Raw genomic sequence first — 21,406 nt, forward strand, 5'->3', positions numbered from 1 at the left:
ATCGCCATGGAGACCACTTCATCTCAGGACACTGCACACTCAATGATGAGTGGTCCGATAATGGTGTTCACCAAAGACAAATGTACTGTCTGACACTTTTTTTCACACCCTCCCTGTTCAATACTAACACCATCGATATAGCGTAAGAAGAAAACTGCATTACATAACACACACGACACAGATGTATTTTCTTCCCGGGTTGTGCTTTTCCAGTTTGATTTTTTTTCTTTTTTTAATTCACTAAAAGTTACATTTTTCCCATAGCAGTTACTATTTGAAAAATACGTTTCCCCCCCGTTGACATTTTTGTAATTTGATGGGTTCCCCCCCCCCTCCCTCGCGTGGACCATGTACTCATCTCCCATCGAGTCACGCACCACTTATCCGAGTTTTATGACACCTGCTTTATTTACAACCTATACGGGGGTATATATGCACGATATGTGAAGATGCTTGTAATATGCTGCTATGGGTTGACTATTTGTCCTTTACAGTCAGTTTGACCCGAAAGGGGGAATTGCACACCCACCCCCCCAAAAAAAAACTACAACACAACCACATCATTAGTCACTTTTCAAACTGAATAGGCATGACTCCACACGTGTTCTCCCGAGCAACATGTGCTGGAGTCATGCATGAAAGGCTTTTCTCTCACCTGCTCCAACGGGAGACGTGTCCAGGAAGCCGAGAAGGATCACCGACGGCCAGAAAGAGCCAAACATCCCTCCTGCCTCCCGGTCTTTGGTCTTTCTCCCTTTCTAGCGTGTCGTTCCACACGGCATGGCCCATTCGGAGCGTCCCTCGAGGGACGCGCGCATCATCCTGACGATCAAGCCGTTTGCTGCGGCGATGTCGACCGAGGCTCGCCCGTCAGGAGGAAGATGAGGTTGATCATGAGGAAGAGGAGTGTCCAGCTGTTGGATTTGTAGGTGGTGTGATGCAGTCTCTCTCTCTCTCTCTCTCTCTCTCTCTCTCTCTCTCTCTCTCTCTCTCTCTCTCTCTCTCTCTCTCTCTCTCTCTCTCTCTCTCTCTCTCTCTCTCTCTCTCTCTCTCTCTCTCTCTCTCTCTCTCTCTCTCTCTCTCTCTCTCTCTCTCTCTCTCTCTCTCTCTCTCTCTCTCTCTATCTCTCTCTCTCCCCTTCTTTCTCTCTAACTCCCTCCCTCGCTACTCCATCTCCCCCTTCTTACCTCCCCCTCTTCTCCCTCTCTCGTTTCTCTCTCAGTGAATGCAAATATGGCATGACTTGATTTTTTTCTTTTTATGGGGGGGGTCATACACTTGCCTACCAATTTTCATCACCCTCGGTCAAACTGGGATAGGTAGCATGGAAATACGGCTTTGTTGCATCATCTCATCAGCTGGGATAATGGGGGATGTTTGCAAACGTAAATTCACAGACATATTTTTTTATTTGCCCCCGTAGGACTAAATCAAGACATGGCATCAAGAGTGAGATTGACGACACGATTGTTCTGCAAAAGCCGCCCTGTGGCATTACAGGAGAGCAAAAAAAGTGACAAGGAGGCAAGGGCTTATTTCCCTAAGTGGTTCTAAAGTGTTGGCATCGCTCGGGGTGTGTGTCCTCGCCACGAGTAGAGGACACACATCGGCAATCGCGGGGCGTGCGGGTGTGTGAGCGGAATAAAGGAGTTGTTGTTATCGCATTATCTCACAAAGTCATGAATCAGTGCATCGGTTGGTTTGTTTACCCCCCCTCAAAAAATTAAAAGGCAGTAGCATAGTAGGCCCAAGTGTTCATACATGAACCGGAAATCTTTCTGCCTGCAGCTCACTTTAGCCGCCATCATTCAGTGAGTTCATTGAACTCAGGGAAGGTGTCGCCACAGATGCAATCACAACAGCTGAAGTGAATCTTTCATTCCTCCCGTTGGAAGCCATTTTGGAAGGCTATAGCGTGACGGCGGACAGCCGTGCAGCGTCATAAGACACAAGCGCACGCTCGCGGAGCCGAGAAAGACAAAATTGTCGAGGCCGATTGGCAAACAAAAGGCTCGGGCCAACCAGATGTCCTGTTTGACAGGTGAACCACGTGACGCGCGCCCTTTCTGCGCCTTCCGTCTCTTTTTCACGAATCACAACAGCAGGGGAGTGCGAGTGCCGGCTGCCAACGTCTTTCCAATGTCACGCCAAAGGGCACAATGCGGTGGTCCTGATCACATTCGACACACATCACGGCACAATCCGTTTTCATTTTCAGATTTGTGAATTAATTTAAACATTAATAAATCAATTTATACATTATGATAACGTGATTTCATGGCATTTTCAAGGCCTACCTGTAAGTGACAGAATGCAGCCATTGCTGTGAACTTTGACCCCTGCATGGCCAACCAGACTTTTGAAGCAACATTCGCAGCAGGTTTGGACTGAAGTAGTGAAGCGATGGCACCCTCTATTGTCCATAATTTTGTATTGCGCAGAGCTCACTGTGTAAATTTGAAATCTGTGGAAAAAATATATACAAGAGGAAACTATATCGACCATCAAAAAGGTAAATAAAACGACTTTATTATACAGTGCAGTTTACGTCTTTAATTTCAACCCAATAGCATGTTTATTATTCATAAAACAAGTTATATTTTGTGTAGTTTTAAGGCTTATTTAGTAGAAAAAATTTATGGGGACCTGGGAACGGATTATTCTCATTTTGATGATTTCTTATGGGAAATAAATGTTTGGGAACGCACTTTCTGGGAACCAATTAAGTTCGTAAACTGAGGTATCACTGTAACAGTAGTACTATTAAAAAAAACAACATAGGTAGTAACACCAGGGGGCAGTGTCGCCTTAAAAATACATCGTTCTTTCCCAGCCATGCCTCCCTCCACCCGTCCTCATCTTCCAGCTCAGTGGGCCCGGCGCGACAGTCAGAATCTTCTCGCCATGCCGGTCACGCCCCGCGCAGATATCAGCTTGTTTCTTCACAAAAAAATAAATTCAACATGAACAGGGTGCACAATTCCAGGATGTAAACAGGCGCATAATTGTGGTGTCAATCACACACACGCCATGCAACTCCACCTATCAGCCTCCAACAAGCCGCAACCTTTTACATATTGTGCACCCTCTCTGCATGATGTAAAATACACCACTGAAGCCTGCCAGAAAACAACTCCTGGATCAATAACAGCAAACCTTATTTACCGTCATTCCAGCAGGGGGTGGTAGGGTTGGGGTTGGGGGGGGGGGGTATCGCGTTATTTATTGACAAAAAATGCCATCACACAAACCCGAACACAAATGCACTCGTGCATTTTTAAACACCATCTCCCTACGTGCTGGAGACCATCACCATGGAAACAAACGTCACGTAGCCTCGTCTCTTCACCCCCTCCCTCAACCCCCCCGCCGCCGACTCCCCCCCCCTCTCTCTCCTCCCCAATATGAACTCGCCCCTCCATCTTGCTGCTGCCTGCGTTCCTTATTTCCCCCACACTCATCCATCCAACTGTCCGTTTATCCATCCATCCATCATCCGTCAATGGGGTATCAAACCCGGCGACCCGGTTTGGGCGCTAATTGCACCGCTAGTTGCCATTAGAGAGCAACAGATGGATCCCATTTTGGCTTCCACCAGTCCGCAGCGGTCAGTGTGGTGAAATGGATCGATCACGCCTCAAAATGGGGTTCGCCAACTGTGCCGGAATTGGGGAAAATAAACGATGCCAATTTAGCATTAGCTTAGCATTTAGCATGAGTAGGTGGTATCAAGACATTCGAGCCACACTGGAAGCGTCACTGAAAGACAACAGTGTTTTTTTTTTTGCTCTCGACAGTCAATTTCGTAACACGTATTGAGACGGAGTCGCTTGTAAAAAACGAGGGTGCATTTTGGGTTGTGATAATTTTCTGGAAGAATGTTATGCGGGCGACGCTGACTCACTCCTTGCAAATTTTAACAGTGCCGCGCTTCTCCATTGGGGAAAACATCATCCACAGCTGCGCTCACTCTCCCTCGACAAGCCAAATGGAATGTGACCAGCAATTTTCTGAACAACTCATGCTATTTTATTATTATTATTATTTTCAGCATCACATGCATCACACCAAGCTGCAGTCCCGCTGATTAAGGCTCAAACGTCCCGTTGTTTTATGACGCCCAGCGCGGCGCTCGCCGTGGGATTGCTTTGCGCGGATTGTGTGACTCTGATTAAACATGCCGGATGTCTGGACACTGAAAATCGGGTGCGACTTTTGGAAAGTGCTTGTTAGGAAAATATTTATTTGAGGTCCCATAGATTGTATTTAAAATAGGAGTCGAAATGTAGACCTCAGTGAGCGCTAATTAAGATCATGCTAGTTTAGCATAAGCTATGAGCGGCAAATGAACTTGAATGATCAAATTTAGGCCCTAAAAAATAATTACACTCTGACCTGCATTTTATTTAATTTAATTTTATCTTTTAACCGTCATTTCCCCCCTGAGCATCCCTCGTCTCTCTCTGACAGGTTCATCACGTAGGCCCTGATCCATCAGCACCCGTTTCATACGCCATCGATATCCCGTGCCAGTGCTTGCTCATATTTCATTTTTCTGTCATCTCTCCGAGCGGAAAGAAAGCCCCGAGGGGTTTTGAGCCGGGGAAGGAAGGAGCGGGGGGGGGGGGGAATCGGGCAAACACAGGTAGATAAAACTCAGAAATGCCTTTTGTATCGAACAGTTTTGGAGCAGTCATCGATATTGGATCAGCGCATGGGCGATTGATTAGTAAAGATACAGTATGCCGACAAATCAAATTTGACATTATTATCCAAAATATCAATTATTTCTATTTTGAAATTTGTCTAAATGAATCTCTCAGCTCTCCAAAAAATAAAAGTAAAAGTGTCATTTCATTTATTTTGCTGAATGTTTGTCATTCAATCATATAAGCTCAAGTTTGCTCCAGATGCAGCTGCTGTGCATGTATGTGTGTGTGTGTGTGTGTGTGTGTGTGTGTGTGTGTGTGTGTGTGTGTGTGTGTGTGTGTGTGTGTGTGTGTGTATGTGGGGCGGTTGTTCCATCTGTCCTGACAAGATTATTGGAGTCAGACAAGAAGACAGACTGGACCAGATTATTGTATGAATATAGGGCAGGAGAAGTGAGAGAGCGAAACAGAAAGACGACGTTAAATAAATAAATTAATAAATACGTAAAATGTAAAAAAAATGGAAAAAAAAAACAAGTGAGAGCACCACATCAAAAAAAAAAAAGATGACTTAGTGTATGTGTAAATGAGTACAGGTATCTTTGGTGTCATGCAGCGGAGACCAAACGTTGAAGGCGAAAGCAGATTTCTGATGGTGTCACCATGGCAACTGCTTCCCGTTCTCCCCCCCACTTGTCTGTTGGCATGAATGGTGCATGCATGGATACGCATCACAATCATCCCGCATCTCCGCCACACATACCAGCACACGGATGCATACTTCTTCCAACCACTCAACACCCCCTCCCCCTGGGCACCCTCCTCTCACACATACACTAATATAGCCACTGTATACTTTCAACATGGCTCCAATCTCCATCAGGCATCATCCCCACCCCACCGTGCACTCCCCCCAACACACACACACATGCGCGCACACACACACACACACACACACACACACACACACACACACACACACACACACACACACACACACACACACACACACACACACACACACACAAAACATTAATCACGGGCTCTCTGCTGTCCTCAGACCTGATCGGTGACAGGCTGGCGAAGTGTCGCCCAAGCTGTTACCTTGGCAACCATCAAGAATATTCCCCGGTGGCCATGACAACCGATGATGCACATCCGGTATGGTTGGTGGATTTTTATTTAGGTGCGTGACAGGGGGTTTAAGCGTGTGTGTTGTCATTTACGTGTAATGGAGGGAGTGCACGGCATGATGGGAAAGAGCTAACCTGCGAGCGGTTAATTCGCTAACACACTGAAATAACTTTCGGAAAGAAAAATAGTTAGCTCAAGATGAATATTAAATGCTCGACTTTGTCAGCATTTGATCATATTTTTCATATTTCTGCGGCTCCATGAATACATGGCTATAGGGGCCCGCGATGATAAGAAAGGAGTGTTGCGGCTTGGAATTGAAGCGGATTTACGTGGGACAGGAAATGTGAGACGATCTCTGAGTCAATGGATGCTACCTACAGCTTCATGTTCGCTTTCAACATTAAGCACATTCCACCATAACGTCCCTGATCCACTGGTGAAAAGGACGCTTTGATCATCTCTTCTTTCATCTAAAACTGCTTCCTGCAACAAATATGGTGCAGAAAGTGATTTAAGCCACTTGTGTCCTTTGTGTTGTGTCACATTATTTGTTTTTTTGTTTGTTTTTGTATTTCAAGATGGTGCCGCGGGAGTGGCTGCCTTTATTGCAGCTCCTATATTTTGGTTTTTTTTCTACTTCTTCCTTTCCTTTACTCTTACTTTCATCACTTTGCTTCTGTGAAATGTAAATTTCTCCACTGCGAGACGAATAAAGGCTAATCCAATTCAATCCAAAATGTGCCCTTATATCTATGTAGCTAGTTAGCTATCTATCTATCTAGACAGTATGTGTATTATCACAAATATTAGTGCAGAAATAACAATAATTAGAAAGCTACATTTTTGTAAACCGAATGGTAAAATATTGCAAAATCGCATGTCATGACTAAAATTTGAATGGATTCCCAAGCATGTAAGCGCCCCTTACGGGTCATCGCAATGTCATGAAAGTGAATCCAGTCCATCACAGGAACACGCGTGACCAAACTTCTCAACTTGATCAAGTCGAAGGAAAGAAAGAGTGTTTGATGAAGCAAAAGGCTCCGGGCTTGATGGAATATGAAGTGACAGAGAAAGTCGACCTTTCCGGCATCACCTGAGTGTGTGTTGCATCCACAGGGCTTGTCAGTGCACACTTGATGACACGATGACAAGCTCCAAGCTAATCAACCAGTTTGAGCTTTGAGCTTCGGAACGTGCAGCCGACGCCAAGCCTCCTCGGCCGCTTTTAACCCTCCCGCGCCGCACGTACACGTGCGCACGGCGAGCCGCCGTGTGTGACGCTGAAAGTCCTTGACAGCCATATAAATAATCGATAAATTCAGTGTCCCGTTGGTGTGAGCTTTTTTCGCCCAGCGCCCCCTCGGAGCAACTTCCCATCGACTGTCACGCTTTGCGGTCGACGTGGCAACATGCATCGAGCGTACACACGTCGCACCTCATCTGACCACCGGTGACGGACGTGTGCGACGAACAAAAGTCGGTTCACAGAATCTGGATCAAACTGTGCTAATTTGGCGAGTTTTGACAATCTGGCAAAAGCAATTAAGGCATTCGGCGCCTACGGGGTGATGGATGGATAAAATTCAGGTGGCTCACGTTTCTGTTGATACCGATTGCCAATCAGGTGCACCTGATTTTTCTTGTAAAAACATATTTTTGCTCACTCAGAATGTTTTCTTTTCACAATTCAGTCCAGTTTGAGGGGATTACATTCAGATGAATAGTCAGGTCAGTTGTAGTTACTATATTTAGGTTCTCGAGGCACTTTAAACATGAAGCTGGTCAAGAAAAACACTCCTCATATATTATATATAGCACGTATACAACATAAGAGGAAAAAAACTGCATTTCATATGAGCAAACATTTCTCTCGAAGAAAAAAAATAAAAAAACTTCAATTACAGAACCTTGGAGATATATCTATATATGTATATCTATCTATATCCATGTCTCTCTCTCTCATTTACATACACCTGATCGACTGGATATATATATATATATATATATATATATATATATATATATATATATATATATATATATATATATATATACACATACATATATATAATAAAATATAATACAGTAAAGTCTCGTTATATCGATATTCAAGGCAGTCCGAAAAAATATCGATATAACCGGGACTATCGATATGTCCGATATCAATATAACGAGACTTTACTGTATATACATGTCATACCGTCGTGAAATGTAAATTTCTCCACTGAGAGACTAATAAAGGCAAATCCAATCCAATCCATACATATATGTATGTATACATATACACGTACGCGTACAGTCGTACACATACACATACACATACACATACATAAATATATATACATAAATGCATATACACATATACATATACACACATACATGGTAAGAAATACGGTCAATCAAAAGCACTTAGTTGTCTGTAATTGAGAAATTATTCTTGCTAAACGTTCTGTGATTGGCAGATATTTCTTGGCACAGAGGTGAAAAGCACTTCAACGGATAATCAGCGGCATTCACTGCCGCGATCTATCGAGAGGGTAATTGAGGCCGGTTCATTCGATCCAAATACTTTCCTCTTTTTGACGCCGTGAAAGGCGACATGTCGAGTCAGCCAGCGCCTGGCCCGTGCGAGCGCTTCAATTACCGCGCTTTTGTCTGCCGGCAACCCTTTAATCATTTGACGTGGGCGGCAACAGCCAAATACAAATATCAACAAAAAAGCTGTAATTGTGAAAATACGCGTTATACGCTAAAAGCGGCCCGAAAATGACAGGAGAGAGGATCAGGTGTACGTGACGAGCGCGGGCGAAAGACACACATCTCCGCTTGAGCAAGCGATGCTGTGTTGCTATGGTAGCGATGTCTCTCCCGTCTCTGTGGCAACGGCTGAATCCTATCGCAGCTCGACTTTGCCCCTGGGCGAGAGTGTTAGAGCGGAGGGAGAGAGGGAAACGAGGAGGGGGGAGGGCGGGGGGGGGGTCGGGTCGACAAAGGGAGAAGAAAAACAGTAACAGACTGGCCGTGAGTTGAGCCCAGGGCATTTGGGCTGACCTGGAAAATGTTGGGCGCGAGCTCATTCTCTCTCTGTCTCTTTCCCTCGCCCTTTGTTTCCCTTTAATCTCTGCCTCTCGCCGTTCCTCGTCAATCGCGATTCCTCACACGATCGTCAAAAGTAGAGTTGAGCTCCAGATATCGCAGAAACATCCTCGTCCAATCGAAGCCTGGCTCTTCGGTTTTCACCCCTCAATTTGAATCGGCCAAAATGCGACGTTATGAAAAAAAAATTGTGATTTTAAACCAATGCTTCCGCGATTGATATCAACTGTAACACCTGAATGGGCTTCACGTACGATTTATGGCCCCTAAAAATGTTACGATCAGGTGTTGGTTTGGGGTGGGTATAAAAATGAAAAAGTGGTGTTAGGAAAAGCCGTAATCCGTGTTCTTGTACCGCAGATAAGTGTGACAACATCCTACAAGCTATCATCCCCCATCCCCCCCAATTTGAAAAAAATGATTACGACCCCCCCCCCCCCCTACTCCAACCCTGCTCCCCCCATCACACACGCAGTCGCCGACCCGTCTGCAGCCCATTTACAGCGCATAAATCGCTCTATTAGCGGGCCAAGTCGCCAAGAAAACAGATGATCCGCTCCGACAGAGCGCCTATTGTTCCAGGCGGCCGTCAAACAATGGCGCCCTTTTCTCCGCGTCACAGTGCTCGATTCACCGCCGCCTTCAGCTGCAACGCGCTACTCCGTAAACTGCAGCGACGGGGGGGGGGGGGGGGAGATTACGAGGCCACTCGCGGCCGACATCGCAGGCGCTAACTTTGATTTATGTTGCACCATTATTATACGTTTATGAGTTTTTCACGACCTCGGATGGCTTGCCCTTTTCCGGCGGGATTAGCACTTTGCGTTTACTGTCTTTTTTTTTTTTTTGCGCAGCCAAAATATCAACGCTAATGTTTATGCAGTCATCCAGCGTCTAGCACCTGGAAGAGATTAAAAATCCTCAACGCTTGTCTTAATTCGGGGTAATCTGAGACGATTGCAGCCCGCGTATCAACATCGAGATTTAAACGGCACCCTGATGAACGCCTCTGAGCGGTTTAGAGATTAACCGATTCCTTACAAATCTTCACACGGCCAACAAATGCCAAATATTTGGCTGCAGGTTCCCCTTTTAACTCATTCGCTGCCATTCCCAAATTTATTTAGGGATTTAAAAGTATAACGTGGAGCGCCATTCCCGAATTTTTTGGAGTTTTGTTTTTTCTTGGGGGGGGGGGGGGTGCCCTTAAAGCACTGGTCAGACCACTGGGAATGTTTTTTTCCTTCCACGAGGGGGCAGCATTCGTATGCTAGCGCTTTATTACAGATTCAGCTGTTGTTAAAGCGCTATGTAATTCAATATTTATAGTATTGTATTTTGCACATCCGTCCCCATTTCAAAATCAAATAACTCCAGACCCCTATAATTTAGGAATTAACTCTTTTTCTGATGAATGAAAAGAGTCTAAGGTTTCTAAACTGCATTGAATGTTTATGTAGACCTTAAACTCGATATTCTGGGGGTCCTGATTGTCACTCGAGAAGGACATTCGAGGTTGCCAAAAATAATCATAATAATCAACCATTTGCATATTTTCAATGTTCAGCTAGATGCTAAATTTGAATCATTTGTCGGAGCCAAGCACATGGCGGCTATTGGTTCTATTTAATGGTGAAACTACGACAGGATGATTCAACACGGAAAAAAAATAGAGCGACGTCCCATTTTCAGGTTGTGAAATGAACCTGACATAAAGTACGTGACGGCCATCTGCCGTTATTAGATCTGCGGATTTACTGTCAACAAATCATTTTTCTATTTTCCGTGTGTGTCGTCGTCCATTTTCAACAACTCCAAAGAGAGAGCCGGAAAACAGGCTGCTGCATGCCCTCCGAGAGAGATTTGCCGCTTTGTTGTGTGTGTGGAAGCAGCTCCAATAAAATTACAGAGGCCTTGTCCGCAATAATGAAAGTGGCTTTTGAGACCGGCTCACTTGGATGCAATAACACGGTCATTTTGTCTTCGGTGAAAACACACAACTAAACTCATTGTTGCTTTTTGGCCTTTTGGGTCTTGGTACATTTTTTTGTTGTTGTCTCTAAACAAATGTTGAAAGGGAATTTTGGTCGGGTAACTTGTTTGACCCCGGCCACTTTTCAAATCATGTTGTGTAAGAGGGGAAATTCCCGCATAATACTGCCATTCTTTTATTCAGCTGCACGCAGCGCGAGGCATCGAATGAGCCAACATATATAAAAAAAAAAATCTGAAGCACTTTAAAATAATGATGCAATGAAATAAATAAATAAATAAATAAATAAATCAAAACGAAATAAAATATAACCACATCAAAACAACAGTGCCGATGCGTATTTGGAACTGTCACGGCTTGGAATTGAAGCGGATTTACGTGGGACAGGAGATGTGAGACAATCTCTTTTCGTCAATGGATGCTACAGCTCCATGATTGCCCCAACATTTAGCTTGCAGCAGAGGTGGACCAGTGGGTCAGGGACGTCATGGTGGAATACCATGACGTCCCTGATCCACTGGTGTAAAGGACACTTCGATCCTCTCCTCTTTCATCTAAAACTGCTATAGATTGAAGGCCGTGTCTTTTGTGGTGTGTCACATTATTTATAATTTTTTTTATTTTTTTTTTTTCACTTCAAGATGGCGCTGCGAAAATGGCTGCCTTGACAGCAGCTCCTTCATTTGGTATCTTTAACTAATTGCGCGATCTGTGATTTTTCTTCCAAACTAGTTTTCGTGAGTTGTTTTGTCTCCAAAATAAACAACTTCCCTCAAGTAGGAAAAAAAAGTCAAAATAACTGTCAATATTTTCAAGCCCTTGAAAATATTCTGGCAAATATTTAACAGCACGCACGACGGCGAACGGTTAGCAAGTGTTGACGTTTTAATCGGTACTTACGCAAAATTAAAAAAAAAAAAAAAACTAATCATCATCATGAATAAAGCATTAAATGGCTGGGAATGTTGGACGGCGGGAGAAATAGACGTTCAGTGTTAGCCAAACTTCTCCGCCGCACACACGCGGAGATGCGAGGCGAGGCGGCACAATTTCAGTTTCCATTTTCAGACGAAGAATGTGAATGTTTAATCATGCCGAGCTCTTTGCTGGGAACATGCATGAATTTTTCACCGTGTGGAGGAGGGAGGGCAGAAAAGACGGCAAGCAAGAAGCCCGCTAGCCTGAGGCACTTGTTGGGATATTGCTTTTGTTTTGTTTTTTATGGTATTGCTTATCGGCGAGTGATTTTTCATTTTTCAGAGTATCTTTCCCTGACTATCGCTGACTGGCGTGATGCAGTCACTTCAAAGATGCATCGATGAGTTGCCAGGCGGCTTTTGACCACAATATAAATTAAAATGTGTTTGATTTGAACAGACTCGCACACAGATTGGGGTATTTCTGACCTTTGGGGACAGTTTACAAGACCTGGCGGCGGGTTTTACATCTGAGAGATTTAGTGGGCTGTCCAAAACTGTAATGCGAATATGAGAGAGATTCTGAAAACTGTTGAGGTGGCTTAATAGATCGACCGATAGATCGTCGGACGGACAGATCGTCCGACTGACCGACCGACCGACCGACAGGTCAGGGGCGTTCCTTCAGTGACGTCACGTACGGACGCGTCACCAACTCAAAAACAAGACTTCCGGAATATTCAGCGCGAGTCTTAAAACGTAAAATACAGCTATATGCAGTGGAATCTTTGTAAAATACGCTCAGTAGAAGTCATTTGAAGCCATTTTACAAATTATGGACACAACTGTTCCAGAGACGTCGGTTGTCCTTTAATGACATGATATCCCGAGCATATTTTGCAAACGCATCCTTCACATTTACAAATTTGGCAGCACGTACGGAGTCTCTCGGAGGGCGCTGTTGCCATGGAAACCAGCATTTTCATTCTCTTGGGCCAGTTATTCAAGGTGAGAAACACCGTGGGCATCGGAGGGAGGCGGCGGCTTATGTTCACTGACACCTTCCAGCCCTGAACAAGATTGGAAATGGATCCAAACAAGAAATTACACCTCTCGCCTGTTCCGACAGCCAAGCCCAAAACCGAGCGACGTTAGCTTCGAGGAGAAACCGATATACCGAACGATGGCCGGAAGATCGCCCGACAAGTGTTTCCGTTGTTATGTTGCCGTTTTATACTGTACCCATGTCCGGCTCGCTAACCTTGAGCCCTTTTTTCCCCTCCTGCTCTCCCATCGCTAATCTCAGTGGGAGGCTCTGAAATGAACTGCCGCTTTCAATCAAGTACAGCAAGACTCTGCCCTCTTGTGTGACCCGACACACACACACACACACACACACACAAACGCATGCGCTTAGCGTTTAGATATACAATTCACACAGCATCCTGGCACTAATGAAGGACAAATCTCGTTTTTTTTTTAATCTGGAATGTAAGCACAATCACACTCTTGGTGTTCAGTGATGCTTTTCAATCAGCTCAGAATTTTGCGGAGCGTGCAAAGAGACGCCCGGCATCACGCATGGGTGACACTCGACACTCGAAAATGACGATATCATTTTAAATTGCCTCGTCCGTTTGATAAATATGCTGTTTGATGCAATAAACATGAAAAACACCATTCATTATTTAAATCTCATCAATGTATTTTGTATTACAAAGCTGGGGTGAAAATGAAAATGTCTTCCGTCCGAACAAAAGCGCAGAGGTTGAAACGATAGATCGGGGTCTCTGCTGCTTTGCCGAAAAATATTAAACGGCCAATTGGGGGCATATTGACGAATGATTCAACGGTCAGGACGGCGGAAAAAAATCATTGGCACCGCCCTACCCACTCTCGAGGACTTGCACACTGCAAGAATCCAAACTAGGGTGCGGAAAATCCTAATGGACCCTCCGCAACCTGCCCACCACCTTTTCCAGCTACTCCCCTCAGGCAGGCGCTACCGATCCATGCGCACCAAATGCAACAGACATTTAAACAGCTTCTTCCCCCAAGCCATTAACTCTCTGAACAGTAGCCCAAATGGAACTGTATGATGATACTGACGATACTTGTGCAGCGTGTTCTACCGGAAACAAAGATGATTCTGATTCTGATGAGAGTGGAGTCCCTTTAACGTCAATAGTTGTCATATTCAAATGGCATGATGGGGAATATGACCGGATAGCTGCATCGACACATCGCAGACAACACTGGCTTTTCCCAGTGACCCAATTTTCTGCTTGTTGTTGCGTCACCAAAGTCCTCCAACACCCCTCCCCCTCAGCCCCATCACTATTGAATATCTTGTGACACCATCACCACAAGACTTGCCTTCCCTGAGATCAACACGTGCCTCTCAAGAACGGAATTTTTTTCCACAACGTACTCTTCTGTGTAAGAAAGCGTGTAAGAAACCTTACACTCTCTTCTTCCATCAGGAAAAAAGAGTTAATTCCTAAATGATAGGGCTCTGGAGTTATATGAGCTTTAAATGAGGGTGGCCGTCCAAAATACAATGCAATACATACATATTGGTTTAGATACCACTTTAATAACAGCAGAAGCAGAAACAAAACACTAAGATGGAAAAAAGGGAAATGCTGCCCCTTGTGGAAAAGAAAAAAAAATTCTAGAGGCCATGGCCAGCGCTTTATCGGCACCCAAGTATGAAAAAACAAAACCCAAACAAATTCGGGAATGGCGTTCTATCTCATATTTTCAATTTCCGAATAAATTCGTGAATGAGTTCAGCACCTGACAGGAAACAAAAGGCTCAACTGTGACCGATCACATGAGTGAAACGCCGAACAAGATCTCAATTCTAAAGTACGGTAACAAAAGGTCATCTGACGGAAGAAAAACAAACCAAAAAATGGGTTAATGCCTAAACACTGAAAGTTAACCACTCGCAACACCCCGAATTCATGACCCAGAAAAATTAGCCTGGATCGCAACATTAAAAAAAAAAAAAAAAAACAATCTCCTAGAAATCTTAAGCGTGTTTATTCCAAACGCTTTGGCAAACGTCCAGGTGGCCAATCCCCCTTTGCGCGAGCGCTGAAACCCTACCGCCGAAACCGCCTGCTTCCTGCGGAGCAGAACGGGAGTAAAAAATGACCTTTTCATGTTCAACAACACGAGCGCCGCCTCATAAAAAAAATATGCAACAGGAAACTTGCTGCATGCTCTTTTTTTTCCCAAGTCAAGAGAGCATGAGCAACGTGTTACGCAAATCATGTTAAAATTCCGAAATCTGCAAGCACATATCGCAAATAGAACCCTCGAGCTCTCATTTAAGGTAATTTAATCAAGTCGCTCTGATTCATAGGTGGAATTCTTTTTCCTCTATTCAGAAGATGTCTCAGCTTTTTTTAAATATATGTATTTATTTATTTATCTATGTATCTATTTATGTATGTATTTATGTATTTTATGGATTTATTGATGTATTTATGTCTTAATGTATTTATTTATTCGGCCTCAAGATACCCTTTAATGTTTATAGTTTGTGTCTCTCCACAGGACATTTTATTTATTTGTCTTAGGTTAAGATGGGGTTGAACCCTTCACTCTTGGTGAGACAAAATGTGCATTTTTAAATATTGGCAGAGATGGGATATGGCAAGCGGAGAAATTGGGTGAAAAACGGGTTATTTGCTTTGAGAGCTGTGAAATATAACGTCAAGAATCCAGCTCATATACAGTTGAATATGTATTCTTGGCGGGATGGTGGGGTGTATAATTTTCCTCGTTAAGGTAGTAAGAAGTCTTCTGCTCTTATTTATTAAAAATAAACTAAAAAAAGATTGCTTTTTGCTTTTAATATTTGTCACATGATAATGAGATAGTCAAGCCAAAGGCATTCGAGCATTAAAAATGAATGCGAACGCTTGGAAAAGTCTTGCAAAGGTGAGAGGGGAGGCGGCTCCCATGAGCCTTTGCTGTCTGTGGCAAAAATGTTCCATATTTTGTCACGCATGAATGAAAACGCGGAAAACAACAAAAGTCTCTCTGTTTGTGTACGCCAAAAGGAATTTAGCCTCAGGCTGAGTGTTCTTTTTTTATGCACTGTGAAACCCCATGATGCAAACGTTTGTCAAGTGTGACGTTCGCTAAGGTTAGCGCCCAGCTGGGTAGAATTCCGTCAGTTCACTGCATCATTTTTTACAAGTTACTTTTACTCAAATTTGACACGCGCGAAACAACCGTTGACATTTGACATTTGCCATTTGCCAATTTAAGTGTTGCCAGACGGTGACCTTGAAAAGATCCACTACAGTAACTTTATTGCTTATTTCACTTCTAAAATGAATTGATGAAGTTCCAAATTCATTTTTTCTAAATTCATCAGTTCAATTCAAGTTCCAAATTCATTTTTTCTAAATTCATCAGTTCAATTCATTAGTTTCGACAGATGCCAAGAACCCCGGTTTGCATAAAATTGACATTTTGCCAATAATTAATCAGGGGAGACATGTATTAGTGTTTTTTTTGTTTACATTTCTAACAAAATTGAGATTTTTTTAAAATCATAAATAATTATTTCTATATTAAAAAATGAATTTACGGATTACACAGATCAAAACAATTCAATCGTATTTTTGGACTGTTTAATATCCAGCTGTTAAGATTGTCACTCCGAATGTAACATTTATATTATCATTTACAGCTCTAATAATGATAACATAAAATCTCACAGTCTTCCTCTTTAAGCTTTAATGTGTTGGTTTTACTGTTATTTTTTTTTTTTTTTTGCCGTTTTTGTTTTTGATCCGATAAGACTGAGGGACATTTATTGGTTCCTGCAAGGGATTTCTGACTAAATACAAATCCATCATGACCTAATGCCAAAACCCAATTCGGGAAGGCACCGAATGAAAATTCTGTTGTAAAAAAAAAATATTATTTTGAGAGTCGAGTAGCATATAAATATACAGAAACGTGTCACAATTTATATGCATACGATTGTGCCATGACCCCGGCGAATGCTTCAAAACATCAGTTTTGTTTTGAAGAGATTATGATACCCTTAAACCAGTTTAATGAATTAAGGTCGCTTGTCGTCTATTTTTAAAGTGCTGAGAACATTAAAAGGAGGAACAAAGATTCCTTTTAACCACAAATAGCTTTCAGTCACCATTTTATGATTTAAAAAAACCCTCACAGATGCATTATCTGTGTATTTCTTTCTGTGAACCGCCCCCCCCCCCAAAAAAGCAATAATTCTGCATTAACTAAACATGTGCGTGTATGTATGTATGAATTATTATTGTGTTAGTGATTGAGTTAGTAGTTAGTCAGTTAGTTAGTTAGTTAATTGGGTAAATTGTTAGTTAGTTAATTGGGTAAATTCTTAGTTGTGTACTTAGTTTGTTAGTTAATTTGTTGGTTGGTTAATTTGTTGGTAAAATTGTTAGTTATCTGTTTAGGTGACTAATTAGTCAGTTTGTTGATTGGCTATTTATTTATTTCTTTAGTTAGTGAGTCGGTTAGTTAGTTGATTGAGTAATAAGTTTTTTGATGGGTTAGTTGGTTAGTAATTTAGTTAATTTGTTGGTTATTTTGTTAACTGGTTAGATGGTCAGTTATTTAGTTAGCTGGTTAGTTAGTTAGTTAATTAGTATTTATTTATTTATTTGTTGGTTTTTTGGATTGATCGATTGATTGATCGATTGATTTAGTGGAATAGTTACTTAATCAGTTTGTTAAAGTCAAGGCAGGAACATTTCATTTGAAGAATGAAGGAGCCTGAAGCACTCGAAGACAGAATTACAATCCTCCAGATGAACCCATGAGTATTTGGGAGACTGCGTCTTGTTGTCTAGTGAAGATAGTATCGCATAATTGGATTGATCTATCATATTCGTGTTTTTCCACATAGAGACCCGCCAACACTCATGCAGGGATGAACGCTAAATCAAAAGAGGAAGACCCGACTGAATGTACACCAAACCCCGGGAGAGGTTTCATCCTCGGGATACGTGCACGCCACTTGAAATGCTGCATCCACACACAAATCCCACATCCGCCCGGATACGTGAGCGCCATGCCAAATTCATGATGGTTGTCATGGTGCCCACATAGCAACTGGCTATACATGTAGCGACTGCCGCCGCCGGTCGATGGGATGATGCAGAGGGGGTGGTCGGGGGGGGGCGGTGTGGAAAATAATAGCTAGGAGATGGTTGCAAAAGTGTTTGCATGTTTGGTACGAGAAAGAGGGAGCCATCTAAAGCCAGGGGAAAGGAAAGATGAAGGAGGGGGAGAAATGGTGGGCAGGGGGGAGATCAGCTGGTCTGCAAATCTCTGCGGAGGAAGAAGCAAAGAAAACAAAAAAAGGAATCCACTCTCTGGCTTCAAAATTTGAAGATGGAAGAGCGAAAGACAAGAAATGACTTAAAATGTTGGTCAGATGTTCAACATTTGAAATAGTTCTTTGTCAGAATCAGAACCAGAAAGCCTTTAATAGTCCCACAATGGGGACATTTGCAATCTACAGCAGCAAAATTGAAATTTACAAATTGCGAGTCCAAATGTTTTTTTTTTTATTCTTTTTGTGTTGTGTATTAAAATAATTGAAAACTATGTAAAATTTTTTGCTTGTTTTTATTAAATACAGCATGATTAAATTCTATTTTTCTATCTTTTGGAACGGATTAATGGTCTCTACATGTTTTTCAATGGGGGAAGATGACTTCAGACGAGAAAGAAATAACTGGGATGCTATTTAAAAAAATGTTCATAACCCAAGTTCTAAAATCATTGAAATATTTAGTTAATAAATAATTTGACGATGAAAACCCTACTCATGATTGGCACAAGAAAAAAATACATATATCTAGATAATTTTTTGCATCTAAATCAATAGCATGAATAGTCAGTCATTCAGAGTGAATGTCATTTTTTTTAAACGCAGTTATTTCTTGGAATGTCGAAAATGTGTTTCATAAACGAGACTGGATTCAATTGACAACACAAATTGCTATGGCGACGGATGGCTAATGTGCCTCTTCCAAATTCCAACTCCTCGGTGACTCGTGCGTGTGCCAGCCTGCAGAATAGTTCATGGGTAATAGATGCGGCCAAGTCTTATTTTGGGAGCCGAATCAAACGGCCGGCCCTTTACGCATCACCTGCCACAGATAAAGGGGGGGGGGGGGAGTTAAAAAGCAAGAGCACAGACTACCCAAGTACACAACGATGCCGAGCTAGCGACCCGCGGCTCTACTTCATTGTATAAAATCATGAAAAGTCACACACATCTCGACAGAGGGTGGCGGTTGGGGGAGGGGGTAATGGTTGTGTACACGTGAAGTCGCTCTCACACACAGACACGGGCTCTTATGAATATGAATATTTCAGTTGGCTTGAAAACGTGAAATGCAGCCAACATCCCTCCCTCCCCCCCCCCCCCCCCAAAAAAAAAAACCAAACCCTCAGCAGAGCCCGGATAGCCGTGAGGAACGGGCTATAAATGATGGAGCGAGAGTAGGGAACGAGTATGGAGGCTGGATGTGGGGAGGGGGGGGGGGGGGTAGTGCAAATAGAGAGCGCAGATACAGCGTCTGACAGCCTGGAAACTCATCGGGCGGAATCAAAAGTGGAGGGTGGGAGAGGACACGGAGGCAAATAGAGTCATCAGGGTGGAGTGACAGCTCGGTGGGCGGGCGGGGGGGGTCGTTGATTAAAAAAAAAAAACACTGATTCCAATTCATATTCTGCTGCCTCATCTTAAAGTGAGGAGGTGGAGGGGGGTGAAAAGCAAAAGACTCCCCGATGGTCTGCATTTGTAACGACCTAGCGTTTATTTTTGGAACGAGCCCAAGTGAGCAACCACAACACTGCCTGCGATGGACTCGTTTCGCCATCAACAAGATACTCTCATCGCCATGGTAACCAAAGTCATTTCAGTCCATCGTTTAGCGATGAACGCCATCCAAATCCACTTTACCGCTTCGCAGTTGAGCTTGTCGCAAACTATCCAAACCATTTCGGAAAGCACCTGTGTGTTCATATTCAAATTGCGCACATGTTTAGGACATGGCTTGAGACCACGAGGCGCTCATCCATCAAGACCCCCCCCCCCCGACCCCCTGTGCTCGGAACTTCCCGACACACACATGCTGCGACGTGACGGGAAACACCTCCGCCTTCCGCCCCGTTGCATCTCTCGCTACATTTACACTCATCAGCGGATAATGACATCATTAGCGCACATTAGCACGTCTCTGTTATCTTCCATTCGTGGCCCCCCAGAGTACACGGGCGTGTGCCTGCATCGAAGGTGAGATGTGAAGGGTGACGGGGTGCGAATGCAAAGCAGTCGTCACAGAGGCTCCATAGACTTTCGGAGTTGTTAATGGCGCTTGTTTCGCAGATGCCTGTGTTAAAAAGCACTTAGCACATATTTTGGTTGCAATACAATGGAACCACCAAAGTACAATATTGACTGGCGCAACAATGGAATTCTGCGATTCATTAAAAAAAATAATAACAATAATATAAAATAATTACTATTTCAGGAGTCGGAATATGGACGGAGAGACCTCATTTGATTTTTTCTTTGGATTTGGGGGGTATTTATTTCCAAACCAATAAAGATTACTGTCTTCGTTGGTCAATTTTGAATTTTTCGTCATAGTTTTGACTTTAATTTTTAAAAACTGATGAACATTTTTAATAATAAAAATATAATAAAAATTACAAAAAAACTAAGACAAATAATGTTTTTTAGGTTTGATTATTTTTATTTCCTTGGAAACCTCTTTTAATAATAATTTTAAATTATATATATATATATATATATATATATATTAAAAATGTTTTTTGTGTTTAACCTAATTAAAAAATTAATTAAATGTCAGTGGTGTTCCTAGTTGTGTTTGTTTTTATTTTTTTTTACTCTTGTTATTATTTTGAATGGAGTATTTATTGTATATAATAAACGGAAAAAGGGCCCAAAAAAACTGAGGATGTTTTTGAAAAAAAAAAACGCTTATTGTCACCTAATCATATTAGTATTAAAAATGTGTGCAATTCATTTATTCTCTTTTTATTTAATTTCATTTACAAAAACAGCCATTAGTCTTCAATCACGACATTCATTTAGCTCAACCTCTCATCAAACAAAAAAAAAAATCAGAATCATATTGCCTGCCTAAAAATATGACGTAATCCTCTTAGTTTGATCTTATTTGGCCACGCCTAGTTAGCAAACACGACACAGAAGCACTACAGGCCAGTTCTCCGCCTCTCTCCTCCCCTTCCCTTTCAAAAGGTTCCTCAAAAACCGCTGGGGGGGGAGGGGGGGCTCGTGGTGCGCATCCCATCTAGGCAGGCAGCCGTGCGTGTCCGAGCCAAAGCGGCTTGACCTCGCCGTGCCTGCCTTCCCAGGCCTTAATCCTAATCAAGCATGTCTAGACCTCTCGTTACAAACATATAATCGGGGGCTGGGGAGGGGGGGGGGTGGATTTTACAAGGCGGCAGAAGTCTGGAAAGTGACCCAGACATGAAACGCACCTGTTTTCACTACTTAAGTGTGGAGGGTGGGGCAGCAGATGCAGACA

The 21,406-nt window shown here is 42.9% G+C and overlaps 1 protein-coding gene across 1 annotated transcript in view; it reads right to left on the reverse strand.

Annotated features, from left to right (window-relative positions):
* fndc5b (fibronectin type III domain containing 5b) overlaps window positions 1–21,406 on the reverse strand; it is a 31,174-nt gene that overhangs the window by 7,195 nt on the left and 2,573 nt on the right. Inside the window, exons 2-3 of the mRNA XM_089023298.1 lie at window positions 2,298–2,464; window positions 656–914 (exon numbers count right to left, since the gene is read on the reverse strand). Coding sequence (XP_088879424.1) covers window positions 656–722 — 67 coding nt within the window. The 5' untranslated portion in view covers window positions 723–914; window positions 2,298–2,464. The remainder of the gene's footprint in view (window positions 1–655; window positions 915–2,297; window positions 2,465–21,406) is intronic.

Source organism: Hippocampus bargibanti, linkage group LG20, assembly GCF_051943395.1.
Source record: "Hippocampus bargibanti isolate YZ-2025 linkage group LG20, ASM5194339v1, whole genome shotgun sequence".
Lineage (NCBI taxonomy): Eukaryota > Metazoa > Chordata > Actinopteri > Syngnathiformes > Syngnathidae > Hippocampus > Hippocampus bargibanti.